Source organism: Strigops habroptila, chromosome 11 (genome assembly GCF_004027225.2).
Source record: "Strigops habroptila isolate Jane chromosome 11, bStrHab1.2.pri, whole genome shotgun sequence".
NCBI lineage: Eukaryota > Metazoa > Chordata > Aves > Psittaciformes > Psittacidae > Strigops > Strigops habroptila.
This window is the reverse complement of record NC_046360.1, coordinates 23,564,048-23,585,483: the sequence shown is the minus strand read 5'-3', so window position 1 is coordinate 23,585,483 and position 21,436 is coordinate 23,564,048. Positions and strand designations below refer to the sequence as shown.

At 62.4% G+C, this 21,436-nt stretch overlaps 1 protein-coding gene across 1 annotated transcript; it reads left to right on the top strand.

Moving 5' to 3' along the window:
• Nucleotides 1–6,323: 6,323 nt before the first annotated feature.
• SLC38A3 (solute carrier family 38 member 3) lies at nucleotides 6,324–21,021 on the top strand. Its single transcript, XM_030500503.1, has 16 exons — nucleotides 6,324–6,716; nucleotides 14,248–14,399; nucleotides 14,544–14,628; nucleotides 14,729–14,844; nucleotides 15,324–15,397; nucleotides 15,478–15,570; nucleotides 15,653–15,734; nucleotides 16,528–16,610; nucleotides 16,734–16,792; nucleotides 17,241–17,414; nucleotides 17,547–17,626; nucleotides 18,049–18,149; nucleotides 18,239–18,363; nucleotides 18,717–18,861; nucleotides 19,290–19,393; nucleotides 19,495–21,021. Exons 2-16 carry the CDS (start codon nucleotides 14,290–14,292, stop codon nucleotides 19,597–19,599), a joined length of 1,536 nt encoding a protein of 511 aa, XP_030356363.1. The 5' UTR covers nucleotides 6,324–6,716; nucleotides 14,248–14,289; the 3' UTR covers nucleotides 19,600–21,021.
• Nucleotides 21,022–21,436: the final 415 nt, after the last annotated feature.

Below are 21,436 nucleotides of genomic sequence, written 5' to 3'. Positions count from 1 at the left end.
GTCATCGGACAGTGGTGTCCCTGCGTGTGCGGAGCGCGGGGTCAGCACCGCCGTGCCCGTCCCTTCAGCGGCGGGAGCCGGCAGACGCTGGCCAGTGGCAGGGGGACGGTCACCTTGCCGGCGGCAGCACGGGCAGCAGGCAGCGCTCTCGGCAGAGCTGGAGCTGCCGCCTGTGCCCTGGCACCACGCTTTGTGCTCCCCGAAGACAAGCCGGAGCTGCAGCGATGGGAGAGCAGCTGGATGGGTGCCACCATGAGCACCACTGTTGGTGGTGGCATCCCTCATGCCCATCCTGGCTGTCTTCTCCATGCTTCCTGCAGCCAGCCGAACCTGGTGATGGTGACAGCCAACAAGGCTAGGGTGTTCAAGGCCAGGTTGGACGGGGCTTTGGGCAGCCTGGTGTAGTGGAAGGTGCCCCTGCCTGTGACAGGGGGTTGGAACTAGATGAGCTTTAAGGTTCCAAAGGCAGGGTGGGGGTCCCAGAAGTGCTGTGGAGCAGGTGGTGGTGGGCTCTGGGTGGTGTGGGATGGGACTAGAGCTGGCCTCCAGCGGGACTGGGGTGCCCCTCTGGCAGGGGAGCTCCGTGAAGGGGGCCAGCGGTGGATTTCCATGAAGTGCCATCTTTGCCACTGGGGAAGGGTTTCAGGGAATCAGGCTCTGTGGTGGCTGGGCAGTACTGGGGCACCACATGCCTCTGGCACACACTGGCTGCCTGCCACCACGGGCTGGCCCCAGCTGGCCCACAGCCTCCAGGAACTGGCTCAGCCCCACAGCAAACAGCTTTGAACTGGGCAAGCTGACCCCTGGACTGGGCAAGGAGGGATTGCCTACCGCTTTTGCTGCCACATTGGCTGCCTTGGCACAGTCCCTCCGCCAGTGCAGTGGGTGCTTATGCCAACTCCTGCTCCCTCCTCCCAGCTCAGCCCCCGCAGCCCCCAGGCTCTTTCCCAGCTGTGGGGCAGGAGCCCCCGCAGCCCCCGGGCTGTTTCCCAGCTGTGAGGCAGGTGGGTCAGTACCATTACCCCGGCAGCACCAGGCAGGGCCGTGCTGTCAGCTCTGTGTGGCAGTGGGGGTCCTGGGCATGGGAATGCTGGGGGCTGCCGCATGCCTGGCTGTGTGCTGGTGGCAGCTGGGGCCGGCTGGGGCTGTTTTCCTCTGTTTGCTTGGCCGTGGGGACGGCCAGTGATGCGGATCAAGGCCGGTGTCCCCAGCACAGCCAATTGTTGCCCAGCTTGGAGGGGAGGGAGAGGGGCAGCCGCACCAGGGCTTTCCCAACCATGGAGGGGGCCACCATGCCAGCACTGCCCGGCCTGAAACAGTGACAAGCTCAGCCCACCCAAGCGCAAGGCTGGGTGATGGTGGTGGGGACCAGGGGCACCCAGTGCTCCCCAGCTGGCCCCTGGTTGAGGTGGCCACCCCCCAAGTCCCACCGCTGCCACAGCTTGGGGTCCCTGGTGCTAGGGACATGGCAGCCTCTGTCCTGAGCACTGGCATGTCCTTTTGTGCTTCTCCCACTGAATCCCTTTCCCTGGCTGGCTATGAAAGAGCCTTTATCCCCTCTCTTCCTCGTGGCCGGCAGGACCCTGTGCTGCCGTCTGGCCCCGGGACTGCCAGTCACCCCAGGAGGGGTGGGGGCCCAGCACAGCCCTGCTGGTGCCTTACATGGGGAGCCGGAGCCAACTGCAGCTTTGCCTTGGCTGCATGAGCTGTGTCTGCTCCTCTGTCAGCCCCAGACCAACTGCTGCCCCTGGGGAAAGGAGGGACACGGCTGTGGCCATGTCTCCATTTTTCGCCCAGTTATATCTTTAAACAAGGATGCCACAGTCATCTGGGCCAAAAAGCATCCCTCGTGCTCCCCTGTTTCCCGATCCCCAGCTCCCCAGCCATCTGCCAGCCCAGCCGACTCCACGCTTGTGACAGCTTGCTGGGGAGCTTGGCGCTGAACAGGAGACCCACCCTCCCTGGGTGCTGTGTATCCTTCAGTGCTGCCCCATGACGAAGCCCTTTCGCTGCTCTGCTAAACATTAACCACCTGCCCCGTTTGTGGCTTGGCCCTGGACCTGGCATCTAAGAGGGGTTTAGCTGGGGTTCTGGACCTGAACTTGGCCCAGGTGGGTTTTGGGGTGTAGGGCAGCCCAGCCCTGCTGTCCTGCACTGCCTGCATTGCCCATGTCTCCTCAGGGGCTATGGGAGCTGCCTGGGCTTCCTCCCCATCCTTGGAGAGCCTGGGCAGCTGTAGTGTGAGATGCCGAGTTCTCTGTGTGATGGAGCACCCTGAGACTTGGGAGCTGATGGAAGGCAGCTCGGAGAGCCTCAGGCCCCGTGAACATGAGAGCATTCCCTGTGGGCTGGCAGGTCTCCGGGTCTCCCAGCAGACCGGGGCCCTGGCACTGTCTCAAGGGATAGCTGCCAGAGCATCCCTCTGGCAGCTGGTACCCAGCACCTCTTTGCCTGCTGACGGAAAAAGCTGCCGGCCCCACACTCGGCTTTCCAGTGGGATCTGGGAGCAGCACAGCCCAGCAACTGGGGACAGTGGGGCAACCAGTCATGACTCAGAGGATCTGGCTGGGAGCAGGGCAGCGGGTACCGGAGATTTCAGGGCCATCACGGCCACTTGGGCTTGTTTGTCTTGAAAGGCATTTAAGTTGCTTTTAAAAGCGTTAAAGTCCTTGCTATGTCCTTGCTTAATTGCCTTAAAGGCATTTAAGCCCTTGTCAAGCCCACGGAAGCAAACCTCCTGGCCCAGTGGGGCTGTGGGTGCAGCCAGTGGGGACAGCAGGGACACAGCAGCCCTGGGTGGCAAAGGTGAGCAGGCTGCTGCCAGCACCTCCAGAGGCGACAGAGGAGACAGTCCTATGCAAAGAGGAACAATTTGTCCCCATCTCTTAGGGCTCAGGGCATCCTCCTGCCCTCAAGCATTTCCAAGCATCCGTGGTGCTTGGTGGCTGGAAGCTGGAGGAGCCTGTGTTGGACTGGCATCACAGCAGTGTCTGCAGGAGTTGAGGGTCCCAGGATCACCCTCCAAATACCACAGTGCTACAGGGAGAAGCAGCAGGGTTACCCCAGGGCTTGTCCTCAGGTCCTTGGTTCCTGGTGTGGCTCTTGGCAGGAAAGTGATTGAGCACAGAGATAACTCACCCTGCAGGTCTGCTGATCAGCGCTTTGCTTCTGGCTTCTGTAAAGTTAATTGGTTTCGAGGTTCCAGGAACAAGTGAAGGAGAAAAACCCACTATCCCCATGTGCAGGATCATTGAATGCTCTCTGGCGAGTTATAATTGCAAATCATGTTTTGAAATCACATTAACCAATTAGTCTTTGTTGTTGTTGTGCTCTGCCACATGACAGCATGCGCTGCAAGCGAGGCAGTGGTCAAGGGCGATGAAGGGGCCATGAGCTGCCTTGCCAGCTTTGGGCCCAGGGACGATACTGCTGGCACTGGGGGGTTCTGTGGAGGGGGTGGCTGTGGGAGGAAGGGTCCTGCCCTGGGCAAGGCCTCAGGTAGGTGTCAACCCAGAGTCCCCCCAGCCCATGCCACCAGTGCAGACATCCCTGTCCTGTTACCAGCGTTCCCAGCTCCTTTTGTACCTCACTCGCTCCCTGGTGATGGGGTTGAGGTGCAGCAGTCTCAGAGCCCCTGTTGGGTACTGGGGCTGTGCTTGTGAGATGGCTGGTGCCAGGATCCAGTGGCATCCACTGGTGTGTTCCCGGCAAGGACAAGCTGCAAGAGGTTTCTTGCTCAAGAGGCTACAATGGTGGCAGGGGGGGACAGATCTGCTGCTTGGGCTGCAGATCTGACCATTACCTCTACCATATCTTCCTGCCATCTCCCATCTCGGCTCTGGGAACAGCAGGCAGCAGCAGGCAGCAGGCACAGACTGGGCGAGGAAACCAAGTGTGACAAGGAGAGCATGTCCCGGCCATGCATGGCACCCACTCCTTCCTGATGGGTCCTGGCCAGCCTCATCCTGTGCAAGGATGCTCTTGAGGTCTAAGAGCTGTATGGGCTCACTTTAATGCTTTGGATCTCCAAGTGTGGCTGAAGGATAAAAAGTAGTGCATCTTTTGGCTGTGGGTTGGTGAGAGGCAAACCACACGGGCTGGGCTGTGGGTGAGGGCTATGGCATGGCACAGCCAGCATGGAGCTCAGCTCCTCACCACCCGTGAGGCAGACTAGTGCCGGTGGGATGTGCTGTGCTCTGCTGAGCTGTGCTCCCCTGAAGGCTCCTCACATCCGGGAATCTGGCATCAAACTTTCCAGCTGGCTGGAGAAAACCGCAGGGCTGCAGTTTCACAATCTGCTGGAGCCCAGGCGTGGGTCTGACACCACCAGTGTCTGAAAGTGCCCCAGGCTGTGCTGGGGAAACACCATCATCCTTGGGACTTGGGGGGCCGAGGGGATGGTCTTATCCTACCCCTCTCCCAGGCAGCCCCTGGTTGTGGAGAGAGGAGCCAGCTCCCTGCTGCATGGCTAGCCCAGCTGCACGGGGATGGAGCCACGATTTGTGGGGTGCAAGGACCCTCTGGAACAAGCTCTGAGAGGTTTGGGGATGTCTTTGCTCCCTCCTCCTCCTCTCCTTCTCACTGCTTTGGTTTTCCGCAAGGCTTCAGCTGGGTGTGGAGGGGATGGTGTGGGCATCTCCTCTGCCCAGCTGAAAAGGGGGAAGCGATGGAGAGGGGTGTCACATGCTGGACAAGAGAAGGAATGATAAAAAGGGGGCATGGCTTTATTTGTGCCAACAGGAGAAGAAGCAGTGCAGCATGTGGAGGCTGGGAAGAAGCATACAGGCTCTGAATTGCTGCCCTTTCCCTGGCCCCCAGCATAACCACCCCATCAGCGGGCACTGCACCCCATGCCATGGGGCCGTGCTGCCTGTCCCTGTCCCCAGTCTCCCATGCCGTGTTTGCTTACAGGGCGGCAGCTCTCAGCCTCCTTTTACAACCCCAACAAGGTGTGTTGCCACCTGTCCCCAGGACGTTAGAACGTCTCCGCACCGGTGCCACGTGGCAGGTGCCGCCTTCCGCCTTTGCCGGGGCAGGGGAAGGGTTAAGTGGATGGCTTGAGCCCAGCCGTGCCTGTGGACCTGGCTGCCTCCGGTCCCCCGTCATGCCAGCCAGCGCTGGTTCAGCACTTACGCACACTGCTGTTATTAGAAATTAGTTAATGGATGTCTCCAGCCACAGGTGAGTGGCAATCACAGGAGCTGTGGGATTGCCGGGAGAGCAGAGCTGTCTCTGAGTATTTAACACCCCGCTATGGCTGGGTGCGAGGTGCCGCGGCTGCCGGCGGCACGAGGGGAGGTTTTCCTCCTGCCAGCCCGATGGCGATGCTTGCTGCTGGCTGCCAGAGTCGTTTTCATCCCAGGCCTCCCGAGGCTTCGCAAGGATTTATGGAAGATATGCGTAACACAAATAAAGCCTCCCAGCAACGTGCAGAGCCAGCATGCAGCCATGGTACAGGGCTTGCTGCTCTGCATGGAAGTGGGAGCAACAAGCCCCAGCCTCGCTGCAGTGTGGACCCGAAAGGCTTTTAACTGAAGTGAAAGCCAGGCAGGGCAGAGGAGCAGGAGGTGGTTGGGGGTGACAGTCCTCGGGAAGGGGCAGGGAATGTGTGGGGACACGACTGGTGGCTGGTCAAGATCTTCTGGCTTTCCCTGCAGTACATGGGATACTCTTCGGAGAAGAAATTTCCTCTTTGGGGCACATTCATGGGGATAGATCCAAAAATTGTGTCTCTGTGAAAGAAGAGGTGTTTCAACTCAAGTGGGGAGGTTTGATGGAGACTGGAGGAGGAGACTGGACTGTGCCCTAAGGGCACAGATTGTGACCCAGAGTAAGCTCTGGGTCACACTGGGATGATCCCACATGGACTGATTGCTCCCAGTGTTCTGAGGTGCTGTGGTGGACAGTGCAGGAGCACAGGCACCCTGGGCAGGGCAGTCAGCTGGGTTGGCTTAACATGGGAGCAGCTTGAGCTTCCCGGGCCACGGAGAGAATCTGGCAGCGGGATGCGCTGTTGAGGACCTTCCCTGGCTGCCAAGTGACTCTGTCCCTGCCTAAGAGGGGAGAAAACTCAGCACCTGCACTCGATATGTGCTGGATTTAGCCCTTCAGGTTAGATTAGAGCAACTGCTATAGTTCTGTTGCTTTGGGAGCTGGCTGCTGGTCTCTGGCAGCAACCGCCTGTGCTGTGGGTGATGATGCCTGGTGCGGTGTCAGTATCTGGTGGTGTGGTAATGCCCAATGGGGTGGCCTGGTGAGGCACAAGTGTCTGGTGGGGTGACCATGCCCGGTGGGCTGGGGATGCTCCATTGAGTACCAATGCCCAGTGGGGCACCGATGCCCGGTGGGACACTGATGCCCACTGCACTGTGATTCCCAGTGGGACTGGTGCATGGTGGGGGTGATGCCCGGTGTGTAGCCATGCCCGGTGAGGCACCAGTGCCTGGAGGGGCGGCGATAGCCAACGGGGCGGCGGACGAGGCGGAGCCGGTGCGGGGCCGGGGCCGGGTGCGCGCCCCCCCCCGCGGCCCGTCCCTCCCCGGCGCTGCCCCTGACACTGCCCGGCAGCGCGGGAGGCGGGCCCGGCTCCGGTTTAATCTCCGGCTCCGCCGGGATTACGGCTGCAGGATAGTTTCTAATCCGCGGCACCGCGGGGCTGGACACTGGGGGCTGCTCGCCCCAGCCCGCAGCAGAGGCACCACCGGAGAGAGGGGCAGGTGAGTCCCATCCCATTCTCCCCACTTGCGCATTCTCCCGTGCTTTTTGCCTTCTACCCCCGCACCTCATCCTATCCCCCCCTCCCCCCCCCATCTTCCTTCGCCCCCGCCCAGGCCCGCTCTCCTCGCGCAGCCTGGCGCTCCCCGCAACCCTCTGCTCCTCCTCGTCCCGGAGCCGGACCGGTCCTTCCGTAGTGGGGAAGGCTCCGGGCTCCGGCAGCGCTGGCCGGTTGCAGTGTCCGGGGCTCTTTGCTTTGCTTTTTTCCTGCCACTTCTCTCTCCAGGAGCTGAAACCCTCCCGCGAGTGGCAGAATTCTGCGAGGGCAGAGGGAAGGCAGAACCCTGTCTCGCTGCCTTTGCACCTAACGCCCAGGCACAGCTCTTGCCCGCAGCATGGTGCCGGGGGGGGTTTCACCGTCGCCGCCTGCTTTGCTGGTACTAATAATACCGCCAGCCTCCAAATACCTCTTTCGTTCCTCCCCCCCTTTTTTTTTTTCCTGTTTTAATTTTTAATCGCCCGTGGGAATAACGTGTGTTTCTGAAGGCTGGGAGCGGTGGCGGACGGGATCGGGTGTCAGGGTGCCGGGCTCAGGAGCGGGGGCACGGGCAGGGAGAGCAGAGTGATGTCGGCTGCCTCGGGCGCTGCTGGGGCTTGGTGGGGCCGTGCGTGCCGTGCTTTCAAGACCGGGTATTTATAGAGCCGGGACAGCCGTGTAGAAAAGTGCAGGAGGCACATCACGTTCCCGCCAGCCACGCGTGTCCCACGCCAGTCAGCACGGTGTCCCGCTCTGCTGGAGCGGCTTGGAAACGTCCTGCTGGAGATAAACCTTCTCCAAGGCGAAACTGAGGCACGGCGGGCGGCTACTGGCCTCGGGGTCCCCATGCCGGGGCTGGCTGTGCGATGGCACGAGCGAGCTCCCGGCAGGCGGGATGGAGGGAGGCAGAGCCCGGCTGGCAGCGGAGGGCATGGCTGCGCCGAGCTGCCACGGAGCGGATGGGGAATTTTCCACTGGTGTTTGGATCAGGCCCAAGCTGAGCCGTTAGACCTGCCTGGTCCCTGCTGCCGGCCAGCGGCACGTGTTCGCCCCCCGGTTTCGTGGGGGAACCAAAAAAAAAAGCCCTCCATCCCCGCCGCACTGCCCTGTTCCGAAGGACCGAGTGCTGACGTGCCCTGGCTCCGGTGGCCAGGGATGTCGGGGGTAGTGGAACACCCCGGCCACCCCAGGGGCGAATGGGGAGTGCCAGCACCATGGGGGAGCCTGGCGGAGGCGCAAAGAGCACCGCAGCGCCCGGCCGCGCTGCAGCTGTAATCACACGCCGGGGCCGCAGCCACGGCAAACAAACAGGCACCGGCAGAGCCTATTTTCCTTGGCGCATGGGGACGGGGGGACAGAGCGGGATCCCACGGGCTCCTTTAGACACGCAGCCCTTGAGAAAACAGAGGCGGGTCGGGGACAGGACGAGCCCCCCATGTCCTCATCCCTCCTCACTGCGTGGGTCTCGACCACCGCGCGCCAACCCGGCTGCTGACGCAGGTTTGGGGCTGGCTGGGTCCCCCATGCCAGCGGGGGGACAGACAGCCCTGTCCTGCTCTCCCAGAGCCAAGGACCAGATGTGAGGCTGGTGGGGTGGCCCCACGGCAAGAGCGGCAGGGCTGTGGGCACTGGTGGTCCCGTGGGGCTTGGGCAGGCTGCGGCCCGTGGTTGGGATGGGTGCTGTGCTGGGGGTGCCGGGGTGGCAGGGACACAGCTGTTGCTGGGGCTGGTCCCTCCTGGTGTCCCCACTGCTGCCTGCTTGGACTTTTTGCCATCAACCCCTCAGTGTCATCCTGCCAAAGCCAGGTGTGCTTTAGGGAATAGGAACTCCAGGAAAGCATCTTGCTTCCCAGGTGAAATGTGTCTCTAGAAGTGTGATAGAAAACCTAATATTTTTCCAGGTCTTACCTGCCCATCAGTCCCTGCAGCGCCACCATGAGTGTCATCATCCTTCTGGGGTGGCCCAATCTTCTGACAGGCAGTGTGTTGGCTTTAATCTGAAAGCAAAACCCAGTATCTAGCCTAGAGCCAGCTGAGATGCTTTAGGATCAAGCTTCCACCTCACCCAGCATCTCCTAGAGCCACGCTGGGTGCCAGGGGCCTTGTGCTTTGCCAGCCCTTTCCCCATCCCTGTCCCCACACAGCTGGCTGCCTCTTCTGCCTGACCTTGTCCCACTCAGGCTCAATCCCTTCCCTCCATGCTAGGTTGCATCAGCAGCAGCCTGGGCTGTCCCAGTGCTGGGCACGGCTCCCTTTGCCTGGCCTCGGCTGCCCTCGCCTGGCCTCAGTTTCCCCACCTCTCTTCCCAGCTCACCTCGGTACTGGTGCTTGGATGTGGGAGGACGTGGGGTGATGGTGGTGGCTGGTAGCTGTGCTGCAGCCCCTCGCTCTTCCCATGGCCCCATCCTGGGGTGTCTGGCTGGCAGGGGATTGCTGTGGCTGAGCTGCTCCATGATGTTTGGCTCTGTCACCCCCTTTCCTACAATGGCTTTCCCCTCCCTGGTGTATCCCAGGCCCTGGCATGTCCATTGCTGGGGCTGGTGGCCAGGAGACAGCCCAGCCACTGGCACGCTCTGCCTGTGGGCAAGTCCACTAGCATGGGCAGAGCCATCCCCGAGGGTATGGGTGCTGCTTGTGCTCTTCAAGGGAAGATCCCAGGTGGGCGTTGCTTCCCACATGGTGTGGAGGGGACAGATGGAGCTGCCAGGGCAGATGTTGGTGCCACCGTGGCTCTGCCAGCCAGGACAGTGGCTTCAAGAGCCGCTTGCTCCTTCTCGCCACTGCCAGTTCTGCCCTGGATGGAGCCTGGTGGCATCACCTGGCTGGAGGCTGAGGCATGGTGTGGAATTTGGGGCTGAAAGCCCAGATCACCCCAGGGCTAGGTGAGCCCAGGAGTGGTGCCACACTGCCCAGGTTGTGCTGGGACCGCCATTAGGGCTGACTGGCATGGCTGTCTGGTGGGGCAATACAGTGAAGGTCTCTGGTGGGGCTATCTCAAGAGGGTCTCCAGCAGGTCTCTTTGGGGATGGTCTGCAGTGGGGCTACCCAGAGAGGCTCTCCAGCCATGCACTGGGCAGGTTGTCTCCAATCATCCCTCCTCACAGCTGCTGGTGTTCTCGTGCATGGGGGTGCACTCCAGAACCTTCACCCCAAAGGTGAGGTGCCCATCTGTGGCCCTGGGCAGCTGGATTTGCCTTTCTGGGTGCCCATTGCTCCAGAGGGAGGTGGGACAATGGCACTGCCTTTGCTTGGCTGGGAGGTGGAGGGGAGAAGTGGCGTAGGTTTAAAAACAGGGTTGGGACGCTAATTTTAGGAAGACAGGTCAGGAGGAAAGCCACGTCTGTGTGTGCTCAGGGGGAAGGGCAGGCTCTGCTCCTGCAGCATCCGGCTGACTCTGCTCCCAGCACCCGGGCTTCCAGGGCCACCCCGTGGGCATTCTCTGTTGAGGGGCAAGGGGAGGTGAGGGGGCTCTCCACTGTGTGTGCCTGCCCTGCTGAGGCCAGCCTTCCTGCGGAGGCAATGCCCAGGGACTGCTGAGGTTTGAGCGGTTGTCCCAGCTCTGCCTGCACATCCCTGTGTCCACAGCAGTGCCGGGGGCTGACAACGGACCCCAGGCTGGGTGTCACTTCGTGACAAGCAGCAGTTTAGGGGGCCGATTAAGGACCTCAAGATAGGGGTCACCCCATCCCCAATAGCAGTCCAGGGGGCTGACCAGCTGGGGATCACCCCATGCCCAGCAGTGGTGCCAGGGGTAACCCCAGGGCTGGGTGCTGGTGGTAATGGGGGGCACACTGGTGCCCCTGCCCGCTTGCCCATGCTGCCCATCTCTGCAAGGAGGGCTCTGTCACCAGCGCAGCTCCAGGGAACATGAGACCTCTGTGTGCCCGGCTGCACCGAAACCTGAACAGGCACCTGGGCAGGCGGGCACGGGTTGGGGGGGCCTTGCTGCCGGCCCCCACGCACACACTGGTGGGTACCCAGTGGGGTACCTGTCTGCAAGCACGCAGGCGGCAGCAGCAGCAGGCTTGGTGCTAAAGCCAGATTACCACCAGGAATAGTCCCATGGTCCATCTGGGGAGGATTAGCTGGGATTCATCTGCAGAAGGAGAGGAGATGGGGAGGGGGTCTCTGCCCTGTGGGGGTCCCCAGCCTTGGGGAACACCCACACGCTGTCAGGGAGATCTTGCGCCTTCGTCCCCCACAGGTGAGAGCAGCAGGTGCCCATGGATGGGTGTCACGGACTGCAGGGACATGATGTGTCATCACACCCCGGGGCTGGCAGGCAGTGGCTGCCAGTCCCCATGTGTGCCATACTCCCACCAGCGCGGTGTGCTCCGGTGAGGACTGTGCTATACCAAGGATTGACCGGGGTAACTAGTGTAGGGTGAGAGCTAGGCTTTCCCGGGGAGATGTGTCTTCTTCACTACGCTGCGGGGCGTGAGGGACCCCCCACCTCCAGCATGTTCTGCTGGCATTGCTGACAGAGCTCCCCCTGCTCCTGGTTGTGCCTTGCTCCCAGCTGGGATTTTCTGCCTTTTAAATGAAGTTTGGATGGAAGCGAGGTGTCAGGCAGAGGGATGCAGGATCAGATCCCCCACCATGGTGCCCCGGCCACCTGGGAGGGCTGGCGGGGGGCCGGGGTAAGCCCAGGGCTGCTGCCTGCCAGGGCAGGGATTCGGGAGCCCTGCCGCCCCGTACACGTGTCCCCATCCCGGCGGGGGGGGCAGGCATCTGTGCTGGCCAGGACACGGCGTGCGAGACCAAACGCAGCCTCCCCCAGGCGCGCAGACGTGGCTGGCGGGAGGGTACGTGCCGCCCCACGCATACGGCTCGGCGTTCCCTGCGGTGGGGTGCAGGACGGCACCGGGGCCTGGCTTGGGATGCCTGCCGTGATGGGAGGTTGGTGGGTGATGTCTCCTGTGTCACTGAACAGTGGGACAGCAAGAGCAGCCCCCAAAAGAGCCTGGGTTGGGTAGGGAGAGGTGAGAGGTCTGACAGCAGCGGGGCTATCACTGTCCTGTCACCCGGCGCTGTCAGGAAAGCAGTGTAGCTGGCTCAGCACCCCCAGGGACAGGCACAGGGGTTCTGTGCACATGCGCATGTCTGTGCCCATGCCATTAGGGTGGGCAAGCTGGGGCTGGTGGTCAGGAGTGGGCTGGCCAAGGGTCCAGCGAGGACGGCAGCACCCCATCTGTGTGGTGGCATGGCAGCCCCTCAGTGGGCTGGGGCTCTCGGGGCTGGCACGTAGTGTGAAGAGATCCCTGGGGAGATACTTTATTCCCAGAGCACAGGGGAACTGGGCACACAGGGACAGGGGTGAGCCCTCTGCCCTGGGGACCCACGCCACCGCCTCAGGGCCATCCACTGCTCCACGTATTTGCTGTTCTGCCCACCTTATCACAAGGCAAACAGCACCAGGCAGGGCACGCTCTGCTCGATCGAAGCGTCTCCTGTTTCTCCCCTTTCATCTTCCCATCTTCCCCGGCTGCTGATGACGGGAGAGACCCTGGCCGAGGAGCAAAGGCCAGGGCTGGCCACGGAGGTGGCAGCGAGTGGTGCCGGGGCTGTGCCAGGGCTGCCGGGCGGGAGGAAGCGTCTGGGTGGCAGTGCTAAGCCCGGTGCATGCAGAATGAGCCCGGCCGTGCCGCTTGCTATTCCGAGAGGCGCTCTGGGGAAGAAGCTGGTATTTCCTGAGCCGACCGGCGAGGTGTAATTATAACCTGGGAGAAGAAAGGGGCTGCAGAGGAGAGCACCCAGCCTGCCCGGCGCCCGCGGGGGAGCGGGCAGGGAGTGGTCAGGGAATGGGCAGCTCCCCCCCGCCCATGGGATGCAGCAGAGCCCTGTCTGTGGCATTGGCAGGGTCGTGGAGATGATGGAGCACCAGGAAGCCGGTGGCCCCCCTCAAGCACAGCACCAGGAGTGGCCGGTTTGGCGATGCCGGCCTGCGGCAGTGGGAAGGCACAGAGTTAACAGCGGTGTATAGACATGCTGGCAGCCTTGTTCGTGCCTGGATCTGGCCCAAGCGGAGGCCTAGCAGAGGGGATAAATCATCCCAGCGCCTGCTCTGCACTTCCCTCTCTTCCCCCGTACAGCTGAGCCTCCCTGCTCTGGTCCCCACCGGCCTGTGCCCTGCCTCTGTTTCCCCACCAGGCTGGGTGCCTCAGACAGGATGGCCCGAATGTGTGCCCCTCATCCCAGACGAGCCTTAGGGGCTTGGCCCTCTGGCAGTGCCAGCATCCAGCATGTGGCCTGGGATGACCCTGCCAGGTCTCCTTGGTGGCCTGGATAGGCAGGGACAGGCAGGGAAGCAGCTCTAGAGCCCGGAGGTACTGGCACCCACACCCTGCTGTCACATCCTTCCTCTGTGTGACAGGGGGACTGCTGTCTCTGGAGTCTCCCTGCCCCAGCAGTGCCAAGGGGGAACGTGTCTTGTCCCCAGGGCCACCAATCATCTGGGAGTGTAAAGATGGGCAAGTCCTCATCTGATCACCCCATGGGGACCCCAGCCACTAGGGTGACAGGGCAGCAGCATCCTCTGGGAGTTGGGGTCCACACTGCATCCCGGCCAGCTCTTGCCTTGGATGGGTGGCATCACCCCTTGGCTGGACATGGCCCCGAAGTCGCCCCCCCCCCCGGCTGGCAGGACAGAACCCCAGCCCCCCAGGCCGGCGGGAGGTGGCGGGGACCCTGCCCCTGCTGCCAGCCTGCCCCAGAAAGCCACCCTGTGCCGTTTCCCAGCGGGGTGGGGAGGGCCAGGGCTTGCACAGAGGCAGCTTTGTGTGGCGTGCCAAGGCGTCCTGCTCTCGGCAGCCCGGCCTCCTTCTCCTGCCAAGGAGCTGTCTCACATCCCCGCGCTCTTTCCTGCCCCATTTGTCCGGCCCTGACATGCCCCTGAGCCCCTGCCTTGGCAGCCCAGCAGCACCAGCCCGGGTGGTGGGACACGGGTAAGACCTTCACGGCAGTGCCACAGGCTTCACGTAAGGACGGTGGCTGGGGGACCCCTGAGCTCCCCTCCTCATCCCCATCTGCCCCCAGAAACTCCCCTGCTTGCCTGTTGGCGCCCATCTGCTGGAGGGGAGACTGAGGCACGGAGCTGAGCACTGCAGGCAGGGGATGGAGATGGGCAGGCGCTGTGGATGGAGGCTCTGGGCTGGGCTGGCATCATGCTGTGGGAAAGGGAGCAGAATGTCCCTGCGGGTGGGCTGCGGGATGTCTGAGTGAGGGGATGGATGCACCAGGAGACCCTTGTGGGACTGTTGGAGCTGGGGTGAGCTCTGTAGGGTGATGTGTGCTGAGCGGGCAGAGGGGAGAAGCCCAGCTGTGGTGCTGCCTGGCTGGGCAGCCTTGTCATCCCAGTGCCTGTCCCTGCAGTGCCACCAGCACTGGTGCTGAGCCCGACACCAGCATCCCCTGTGGATGCAGGACTTGTGGGACCTCAGGCCGGCCCCTCCAGTTCTCCTGCCCAGAGCTGGACCCCTGTTGTCCCACTCTTACAGAGCCCAAGGAGAGCCTGCAGCGAGCCCAGCCATCTCTCTGCCATGGATACCACGGATGTTCCCCTCCAGGCCGAGATGGTGGAGCTGGTGCCCAATGGGAAGCACACAGCTGCGCTCACCACCTCCACCATGCCCTCACTGGCGGGTGACAGGTAGGGGCCCCGGAACAAGTTGGAGTGCCAGAGGTTGGGTTACTCCTCACCCTTGCAATGCCAGCTGGCACTGCCCAGGCTCCGGCTGGGACGTGGTGGCCCCCAACTCTGCTTTGGCCTCATCCTGCTCCCTCCGGTGGCCAGGTTTGAGGAGAACCAGACTGGCACAGCAGAGATGGAGGAGTTCCTGCCCCATGGCGCTGAGAAGAAGCAGACGCACTTCACCGATGTAAGTATTGGCACAGGCACCGTGGTGGTGGTGGGATGGGTGTGACTATTTTGTCCTGGTGTGACTATTTTGTCCCCTCCTTGTTGTCTCATGTGCACAGTTCGAAGGGAAGACGTCTTTCGGGATGTCTGTCTTCAACCTGAGCAACGCCATCATGGGCAGTGGCATCCTGGGACTGGCCTATGCCATGGCCAACACTGGCATCATCCTCTTCCTGTGAGTGCTGCGCACCCATGGGGGCTTGGGGAGGATCTGGGTGTGGGGGGCTCCTCCTCAGTGGGTGCCAGGGGTGCAGGTGAGAAAGGTGTGGGGTGGTGCAGGGACCAACATCCTGCTGCCTGAGCAATGCCCATCCCTGGCATGAGCCTGTCTGCCCCTGCTGGGTGCTGTGCCCCGCTGGGGAGGAGGAGGATGATGATGAAGGCTTAACTCCCTTAATACAGGACCAGATTTCCCCATTTGGCCCAAAAGATGTGGGTGCTGGCTCCTTTTGGGCAAGGGGACAGGCACCCACAGGGCTGGGGATAGGGCTGTGAGCACCCTGTGGCTCATCCGCCCTGTGACCACCCAGCCAGTGCCAAGGTGAGGGGCTGGGTGGCCTGCCAGGGTGGCAGAGCCCCTGTGCGGGGTTTACTCCATGGCTGTGCCCAAGCTCAGTGCTGTGACCCACTGGTGATGGCGCTGTCTTCCCGCAGCTTTCTCTTGACGGCAGTGGCCCTGCTCTCCAGCTACTCCATCCACCTGCTGCTCAAGTCCTCGGGCATCGTGGGTGAGTGCCAGGTCCATGGGGGAGCTGTGCCAGGGGGTCCCCTCCTGACCCTCACCCCGGCATCTCCCCCTATCCCTCAGGCATCCGTGCCTACGAGCAGCTGGGATACCGAGCCTTCGGCACGCCAGGGAAGCTGGCTGCGGCCATCGCCATCACGCTGCAGAATATCGGAGGTGAGGATGGGGCTGGCAGGGTTGGGAGCAGGGGCTGGCACTGGAGCACACTGGTGCAGCACAGCCTCACTCTGCCCCGCAGCCATGTCCAGCTACCTGTACATCGTCAAATCCGAAGTGCCTCTTGTCATCCAGACCTTCCTCAACCTGGAGGAGAAGACCACGTGAGTGCCTCCTGCCCGGGCTGGCTGTGCCTTCCCCGGGCAGGCGCCAGGGCTTCAGCTCCAGCTGTGCAGCCCGTGGCAGGGATTTGCTGACATTAAGCCACTACTATTTTTGATAACCGTCAGTGATGAATAAGCCCTTGGGTGGGATTAAACTGAGCTGAACTTCCAATCCCTGCTCCTCACATACCCTTGGGATCAGGGTTTCCTTCTTGAGCAGAGCCCAGGGCTGCTGCGGGGTGGGGAGTGGGATCTCTTGGTTGTGAATGGGTCCCCCCACCCCCTGCCCACATCCCCATCTGGCATCATGGGGGGTGAGAGCTGGACAGATGCTGGGCAGAGCTGCCACTGGGACCTCCGCTAGTCCAGGACTGGGTGTCCCAGCCAGGCTTGACACTGGCTGCTCTGGGGTGCTTGACCAGGGCTGGGCAGGGGTCATGCCTGTGGTGTTGAGGAGCTGGCTGAGCCCCCTTGCAGATGCTGCTACTCTGGGCTGCCCATGGGAAAACATGTGCTGAGAACAGCAATTCTCAGCCTGCTCACAGCAGCTCTAGCCCTTGAGGGTGCATCACTTTGTGGGTAGGCAGGACCCCAGCTCACGAGTCCCCAGGGATGCCATCTCAGGGGTCCCTGGGGATGCTTGCACAGCAGGGATGCTAGCCTCGAGGGATGCTAGTGTCCCTGGGCTGCCAGCTCAAGTATCCCCATGGGTGGCAGACAGCCCCCCTGGATGTCTGCCTGTGCCTCACGTGCCCCGGCAGAGTGGGGGAGTGAGCAGGCTCTCTGCTTCCAGGGACTGGTACATGAACGGGAACTATCTGGTGATCCTGGTTTCCGTCACCATTATCCTGCCCCTGGCCCTCATGAAGCAGCTGGGTAAGTTGGTGGTGGTCCCTGCAACACTAGGGTCTGGCACCCCAGTGCTCCCATGGGGTGACAGTACCAGCCTGGGGTGATGCGTCCTGCCTGCACCCACCAGCTGCTCTTCTCCCTCCCCAGGCTACCTCGGCTACGCCAGTGGCTTCTCACTCAGCTGCATGGTGTTCTTCCTCATCTCGGTGAGCACCTGCTGGCACATGCCGGTGGCTCCGGATGCCGAGCACCCTTGTGCTGGAGTGCATGGCTCTGCTGCCACGTGGCCAGGCTGCATGCCGTGGTGACAGTGGGGACATTGGGTGCTCCAGGCTGCAGAGATGTTGTGGTGGTGCTGTCATGCTGCTGGGTTATTTTCGGCTGAAGGAGCCAAACGCTGTGGAAAGGGGACATAAGAGGGTGCCAGGGGGGAAATGGTGCATGTGGCCCCTCCATGTGCCGCTGCCCTGCTGTGCCCCACTTGCCTAATGCCCACCCTCACAGGTGCAGGCTGGGGGCCAGCATTGCCATGGGGCACTGCTGGCAAAGGGTGCCCCAAAGAGGGGTCCCTGCAGGGGCACCCTCCCACTGGCTGCAGAGCCGGGAGGGCCATGGTGCTGGGTGCTGACCATCCCCATGTCCTCCCCACCCCAGGTTATCTACAAGAAGTTCCAGATCCCCTGCCCGCTCCCTGAGCAGGAGAGGAACCTCACAGGCAGCCTCAACGCCACCTCTGTCAGCACCAGCGACTACCAGAACGGCTACACTGTCCTCCAGGCCCCCGAGCAGGGCACCTGCACCCCCAGCTTCTTCGCCCTGAACTCCCAGGTAGGGACCTGGGATGCACCTCTGGGGCTCTATGTGACCCCCCACCCTGTGCACCCCATGAAGGCTGGTGGTCTGTTGGTGGTGGCACCCGCCAGCTTGGCCCCAGTGCTCAACAGCCCTCCTCTCATGCAGACAGCATACACCATCCCCATCATGGCCTTTGCCTTTGTCTGCCACCCTGAGGTTCTGCCCATCTACACTGAGCTGAAGAAGTGAGTCCTGGGTGGGGGCACCCACGGGGATGGGTGAGCTTCATCAAAGGCAGTGCTATCCAGTGTGGGACCTGTGCAGGGGCATCATGGGGAGGTGGGTGATATGACCCTGCATGGGTGGTGGGTGATAGGACCTGGCATGTCCCAGGAGATGTGTGATGCAACCTGGAGTGAGTGGCTGGTTGATGGTGGGTGATATCGCCCCTGGGAGGTGGGTGATATGGCTCAGGATGGGTGATGGATGGGTGGGTGATCTGACCCACCACACAGCCCAGGAAGGGGGACACAGCCCTGTGCCACACAGCCCCCATGCACCCCATGCTGGTGCTCCAGCATCACTCCTCCCTGCTGGGTGGGTGCTGGTGGGTGCTATGCAGTGGGATGGGCTGCAGGGGCTGTGCTGAGCTCGCTGTTTCCTGCAGTCCCTCCAAGAAGAAGATGCAGTGCATCTCCAACATCTCCATCACGGTCATGTACCTCATGTACTTCTTGGCTGCACTCTTTGGCTACCTCACATTCTACGGTGAGCGCTTGGGGATGTGGACGGGAGTCCTGTTCGCGTGCCGGTACCGGGTGGTGGCGCTGCCGGTGCTCACCCATTGCTCCCCGCAGGCCGGGTGGAGTCGGAGTTGCTGCACACCTACAACAAGGTGGACCCCTTCGATGTGCTCGTCCTGTGTGTGCGGGTGGCCGTGCTCACGGCTGTCACCCTGACCGTTCCCATCGTCCTCTTCCCAGTGAGTGGCCTTGTGGGCACTGCTACCCCTGCTTGCCACAGGGCTTCAACACCAGGCTTTGAGAGGGGAAACTGAGGCAGTGATGGGGCTGGGACCTGGGGACAGGGATTGGTGGGGCTGCAGGGATTGGGAATGGAACCTGCTGGGTGTCAGGGACAGGGCTGGGAAGAGGTGGCAGTGGGGCATCAAGATCAGAGCTGGGACAGGGGAAGGGGTGATGGGGACTGGCAGGATTGTGGAGACAGGGCTGGAGCAGGGGAAACAGTGACAGGGACTGGCAGGACTGTGGGGACAGGGGATGGGATGTGTCCTGGCTTCAAGGATGGAATGTGACCCTCTGTCCCTGTCCCCAGGTGCGCCGGGCCATCCAGCAGATGCTGTTCCAAGGGAAGGACTTCAGCTGGATCCGCCATGTCACCATCGCTGTGGTCCTGCTGACCTTCATCAACCTCTTGGTCATCTTTGCCCCCTCCATCCTCGGCATCTTCGGCTTGATCGGTGTGTGGCCCCCCTTGGCGCTGGGTGTTATGGGCAGCATGACAGCCCCTGACTGGCACTCAGCTTTGCCTGACTCCCCTGTGCCTCAGTTTCCCCTTTTCAACGTGCCAGGACAAAGGGGCATGTGGGATGTCCTCCAGCCCCGTCCCTGTCCCAGCAGGCTGGTTCCTGTGGTGCAGTGCCAGCTGCTTGCCACGCTGCCAGCAGGTACTTGCTCTTCTCCTGGGTGTTCCCTTTGAACCCCCAATCCAGGCTCCCCCTGCTTGGCACCCAGCTCGGTGCCAAGGCCCTGTGTGGGGACAGTGCCAGGACACAGCGTCCCCGGGTTCCTGGAAAGCTTTGCCAGGGCTGGGGTTGGCAGGGGGGGACAGGACCTGCCTGGCAGCAGGGCCGGCAGGGCTGAGCCACTCCGTCCCTGTCTGCTCCAGGTGCCACCTCTGCTCCCTGCCTCATCTTCATCTTCCCTGCCATCTTCTACATCCGCATCATGCCCAAGGACAAGGAGCCACTGCGCTCCACCCCCAAAATCTTGGTAAGCATAGGGGGGACAGGACAGGGAGGGGGACAGGGATGGGGTCCTGTGCTGGGCCCCCGTCACTGTGGCTGTCCCTGACTGCTTCCCTGTCCCCACAGGCTGCCTGCTTCGCCCTCCTCGGAGTGCTCTTCATGATCATGAGCTTGAGCTTCATCATCATTGACTGGGCTACAGGAGGGGGGAAGAGCAGTGGCAGCCACTAGCCAGCACTGGGTGCCCACGCCAACCCCCCCCCACCCCACTGGTGCCCCAGGGACAGCCAGCCCTGGGCTCAGCCCCGTGCCACGGCCCCATGGGCTGCCCCAGGGACCTTCTGCCATTGCTGCCCATTGCCCGTGGTGGTGGTGAGGGTGCATGAGCCATGGCAGGCACGGGGATCCCCCGACCTACGCCGAGGATGGGGCAGCAAACCCGGGGCACATGCTGTGCCCCCCTCCCCTGCTCCGGGTCCCCTCCCTGCTCCACACTTCAGTTTCCCCATCTGTAAAATGGGAATAACACTGCCCTACCTCACCAGGAGCTGGCTGTCCGGTGGAGATCAGCTCTGTGCGCCCAGAGCCACCAGCAGTGGGTACTGCCAGGGGTGTGGGGGGCAAGGACAGGGGGCACTTACCTGGCCCCCCAGACAGCATCCAGAGCCCTGATGAACAGTGTCCATGGGGGGCTGGAGCCTGTGCCCAAGCCACACATCCTCTCCCGGTCCCCGGAGAGACGCCACCCCACTGCCCCAGCATCATGGGGGCACCCTGGTCCCTGGGGGCAGTGTGGCCCTGCCGCCATGGCTGACAGTACCAGCCCACTGCTCTTGAGCCTGCTGGGTTCACGGTTGGCTGCCGGTGCCCGTGGATGGGACCGCAGTGACCCCCAGACCATGCTTGCGGACCAGCTGCATCGCTCTGGGGAGGTGGCATGCTGGCAGTGGCCTGGCCCCACCGAGGGGTGCAGGTTGGGGAGTACTGGCGGCAGCTGTCACTGGGGGCCAGCTTGGGGGCTCCAGAGCCATCTCCCTGTCTGCGTGCCCAGATGCCAGGGTGATGGGCACCCAAGCAACCCAAGCTGGCCCTGCTCGCCTTGCACCTAAGGCCAGCACCCGGGCGCCCACAGCCCTCTCCTGTCCGCCCATCCATCCACCTATCCATGCTGCTGGGACACCCCACGTCATGCCAAAACCTGGAGGGCGGCTCTCCCACCCCCTGCCTCCCTTCCCAGGGCAGGGGCAGCCCAGCAGGGTGGGCAGTGTGGGGCGGGGGGGGCTGTCCCACGAGGTACATAAGAGATGTATTTTTTTACCGGGGTGGTGGAGGCTGGGATGCTTTTTATAAATACTGTATATAAGAGTAGATCTTTTTTAACATGTTGTGTCGCTCCGGGTAGCTCTGTATAATGTACATGTATATATGGGATGGGGAGGGGCTGTGAAGGGCATCGCTGCGGACCCTCACCATCGCCGTGGGCCCTCACCATCGCCTTGGGGCTGCTGGCTGCAGCGCGGCCCTGTCCCCTGTCCCCAGCCTGGCTGCCCTGTGCCGGGGGGTGATGCTATTAAATTATCCATGGGGCGATGCCCGTGCTGGCGGGAGGCCGGCCCAAGCAGCTCCAGCAGCGAGAATAAAGATGTGAACGTGCCCAGGTCTCAGGCGTCACTGGGGTGGGCGAGGGGCTGGCACCCGGCACACAGCATCCCGGGACAGCATGGACATACGGACACGCACAGGTGCATGGACGTTCATGGGGGCAGCATGGACATAGGGACATATGCACAGAGCCAGTGCACATGGAAGCACAGCAGGACAGCATAGACGTACAAGCACCTATGTGCATGCACAGACATATGGCAGGACAGCCCAGACACACAGACTGCCCCAGGGGCAGCCCCAAGCCCCTCCGCCTTCTCCCATGGCCCTGTGTGGATTGGGGGTGATCCCCCCGTCCCCCTCAGTTGGGCCCTCTCCCCCCTGCCTGCGGGCACAGGGCTCTGTTCCAGGCCTGGGCACTGCTCCAGCTCATTAGCAAAGCCTTATTAGCACCACAGCCTGCTCC